At 45.6% G+C, this 4,143-nt stretch overlaps 1 protein-coding gene across 1 annotated transcript; it reads left to right on the top strand.

Annotated features, from left to right (window-relative positions):
- The first annotated feature begins 724 nt into the window (after nucleotides 1–724).
- LOC112890310 (MADS-box protein AGL71-like) lies at nucleotides 725–1,621 on the top strand. The gene has a single exon (XM_025957223.1). The coding sequence runs from the start codon at nucleotides 725–727 to the stop codon at nucleotides 1,619–1,621; it is 897 nt and encodes a 298-aa protein (XP_025813008.1).
- The last annotated feature ends 2,522 nt before the right edge of the window (nucleotides 1,622–4,143 follow it).

Here is a 4,143-nt window from a genome sequence, read left to right on the forward strand (position 1 = left end):
ACCGGGTATCCAAACAAGCGGAACCTACATTACTAGAGCCTGACTAGGCCCTAAGCAGGCATCCAAATAGACGCTACAATCCGGACTGCCCTTGCCTGATTGTGATTGCCATAGATCATGCATGGCCACGCACTTAGCCGCTTGATTGAGCAACTCACACGGCCGTGTTGTTGTGATGGTTTTCAAATGTTGCACTAAATAATTGTTTCAGTTTGCCCCCCACAAAAGTAAGCGTCACAACGGCAACAACAATTTACGTATTCATGAGCTAGTACGAGTAAATAAAACTTGTATACTAATTAAAGGCAAAGTTAGAACGAACGGTCACATTCATGACGAGCAAAACAAACAAAGCCTGATGAGTAATGAACTTAACCTGTTTTCAGATATTTGGACGAGACACAGGCTTGGTACCATGGCCCAAGAAACATCATCCTTCGTTGCTACTCCATTCAGCGTCAAACTCGGAGCACCTTCAGCTGGCTGCTGCTGCTGCTGGCCCCAGGATGTTATCGACACGAACCGATATATGGGGAGCGCGAGCAGACAGATTGACAGGTCACCCAATTTTTTTTTCAGATTTCTTCCCTGTCAATCAATCTACAGTCACGAAATCTCTCGATGCCGAGCCCTCACTTTCCTTGCATGCAATCTTTGCTGCTCCCCTATATATCCACCCCACGCGTGCATGCTATCGCCATTGCGCGATCATTCCAAGGTGCAGATGGCGGAGGAGGCGGAGAGGCGCCGCGGCGAGGCCGGCGGGGAACAACGGAAGAGGAAGAAGACGCTGGGGCGGCAGAAGATCGAGATCAAGCGCATCGAGCGCGGCGCGGCGCGGCACGTGTGCTTCTCCAAGCGCCGCAGCGGCCTCTTCAAGAAGGCCGCCGAGCTCGCCGTGCTCTGCGGTGCGCACGTCGCCGTCGTCGTGTTCTCCGGCGCCGAGAAGCCCTACTCGCTCGGCCACCCCTCCGTGGATGCCGTTGTCGACCGCTACCTCGACCCGGCCTCCGCCCCCGCGCCAGGCGGCCAGGTGGTGGACCAGGCGGTCCTGGAGGAGTTCGAGAGAGAGAAAGAGCGCCTGGACAAGGCCATCGCGGCAGAGGCGCGCAGGCGGGAGGCGCTGGACGCGGCAGCGCGCGCGGCCGGCGTGCCGGACAGCGACGACGTGGGCCGCGCGGGGATGCCGGACCTCCTCGCCACTCTCGCCGCGCTCGGGCGGGTCCAGGCCGAGGCGACGCAGCGCATGCATGAGGCCATCGTCGAGGAGGCAATGATGCAGCACTGCGCGGCGGCGGTGTCCGGTGACGCCAGCGGCGCCTTCTACTGCGCCGCCGGCGCAGGCGCGTTCGCGGCTGATGGCGGTGCCAGCAGCCGTCAGGGGGTCATGGACGCGCAGATGCTGATGGGCGGCGACGCCAACCATGCATCGATGCCTTTTGCTCCGATGACGATGCCTCCTTATCTTCCGCCGCCGCCTTTCAACTACGTCTCTCACCACAACCAACTCGCCGGCTATGGCTACGACATTGGAGACGGCTGCCATGACGCCGCCGCCGCCGCCGCGTATGGAAAGGAAGGGTATCACGGGACAACGACGGCTTGCAACTTCTTTTGGTAGCAATGCGTCAGTTTTAATTATATCACTTGTTGCAGCTCTTGCGAGAAAAATTAATGGTTGCATCTAAATGCAACTCTGTTACCGTAATTTTATTGTTGCAAGCACAATTTGGAAAACTACACGTGATGATTTGATCGTTAATAGTTTGGATGATTTGTAACGAAGGCAACCGTGCAAGAATTAAGTTACCATGCGGCTTTATTTGGATGCAATACGTATCAGCTTGACAACATGAGCTCCTGGATTTTCGGATTAGATGATGGCCTCTTTATTTTTTGTTTGCAGAAACTGCAGGACTCTCGACTAACATTACTTTGCAATTTAAAAGGCTTGTAAATTGCACTCTGAAAAGAACTTTGTGGTAGGATTATTAGGTACATTTTCATAATTTTTTGGAAAGTAATGATGTGTCCTAAAAATTTAGATAAGCTTCAAAAATAGCCTATTTTGGTGAATTTTAATTTCAAGATTTAAATTCTACATATGTGTTTTTATGCAAAATGGATTCATCTCTATTCGTTATATCACTACAAAACATTTCATGAATTTTGGAGGTGATTTAATAGTTGTTTTAGCCTAGAAGATAGAGAGGAGAGTCCATATGGTACTGTTCATATCAGTTAACTAAGTAAATGGACGGAAGTGTCAAATAGGGAATGAATGTTCAACTTAGTGTCAAATAAGAAAGTTGAAAATTTTTAGTGTCACATAAGCAATTCCAACTTTGTGTCAAATAGAAAATTTTCTCAGCTTTAAAAAGGAACATTGATGTGTAGTGTCCCTGTCTTTCAAAAAAAAAAAAGATGTGTAGTGTCCTAACTGTTGGAAGTGAGCCTGATTCAAGTAGTTAGGGTGAAAAGTGCGGTAGTGCATCCTGAGTTGACCACCAAAAATTGAGTCATCTCCAACTCAAATTTGAGTTCCTAGTTTAATAAAAAAACCATATATATAGCTCCTCCTAGGTTGAATCTCTCGTTTTTTTAGCTTCCTAGACTCCGTCCTAGCTGTGCACCGTTTTAGTTCCACAAGCATTCAAACAAATGGTTTTGAGTGATCGAAACTATACAATGAGTGAATAAGAGTCGATGCACCTGTTTTAACCGAACATGTTTCGTTAAAAAAGTTGATATTGTATTTTCTTTTTAGTTGACTTCAGTGCGGAAAACTATTTACTTAATAATCACTAATTAAGGGAAAACTCTTCTTACGTGTGCTGATATTAACTTCTGTGTGAATGTGAGATTTTCAATATTAAGTATGCTTGGTGTTTGAGATATGATATGCTTCATGCTGATGTTGAGCATAGCTGACCGTGCATGATGCTCGGTGTTGAAGTATAAGGACATTATATTACAAGAAAAACTACCATAGAGCTATTTTAGTTCCGGATCAAGACACCAACCGGTACTGAATACCGGATGGTGTGTTGGCCCGATATTAAAATAGCGCGTCTATTTAGTACCGGTCAATGACACCACCCGGTACTAAATGTCACCATTTAGTACTGGTCGGTGTCTTGTTCCGGTACTAAATGGTCTTTCACGGGTTACTTCAAAAGAAAAGTATCTCCATTCGGTCACATGTGATTCGTATGCGGGCCTCCCGATGGTTCGTAATTTTTTTTTCTTTTTTCTGGGTGGCGCGTTTAGTACCGGTTGCTGTGACCTGTACTAAACAGCCCTCCATTTAGTACTGGCCAGCGGTACCGATCAACCCGACCGGTACTAAACAGCCTCTATGCTGGGTACCGATGCTAGTTTGTCTAGCGGTGTTACCTATGTTTCTTTATCAGCCATGCCCAATTTACAGCATAGAATTGGAAGGTGGGGACAAGGCTCTTTAGTCTTTCCCCTCTAGTTTCTTCAAGAATTTAAAAGGGGATGAGTGTCTCGAATTTTAAATTTAAAGATAAATTAAATGATAATTATATTATATAAATTTTGAAAATGTAATAGATGTCAACTATGTGTTCTACTATATATATGAAACCTTTACCCAAATTTCAAGACTTGACAACTTTATAAATACGAGCAGGACTTTATTTACAATTTGGCATCCTTTTCAATATGCCATGCTATGAGAAATTAAACTAATCTGTATCCTTTAAAATTAAATCGGAAGAGAAGATCGTATGGGAAAATAAAACTATTGATCGAATTTAATAAGAAATTATTTAAGGAACAAAGCTGGCTAGCCGCACAATGTTAGTTAATGTAAAGCAACATGTTTTTTTTCCTGAAAATAAGAACAATGCATGATCTTGTTGATGTTCTTTCTTGCACACGATGTCGATGTCATGATTCTTGGCTTGACCAGCTTCTGAGATTATTTCTCTTTCCCAACTTCTTTTGCGAAAAAGGGCCCTTGTGGATTCCCTTTTTCCCCACTTGGAGGAATGTGGTCGACAATGGCTATCAGTCAGAGCCACCAACGCCAAGGTTCCTCTCATTTCTTTGTTTACTGCAAACATCCCAGCACTACCAACGGCCACGAATGAGCCCTGCAAACATCCGACAGTCCCA

Source organism: Panicum hallii, chromosome 4 (genome assembly GCF_002211085.1).
Source record: "Panicum hallii strain FIL2 chromosome 4, PHallii_v3.1, whole genome shotgun sequence".
NCBI lineage: Eukaryota > Viridiplantae > Streptophyta > Magnoliopsida > Poales > Poaceae > Panicum > Panicum hallii.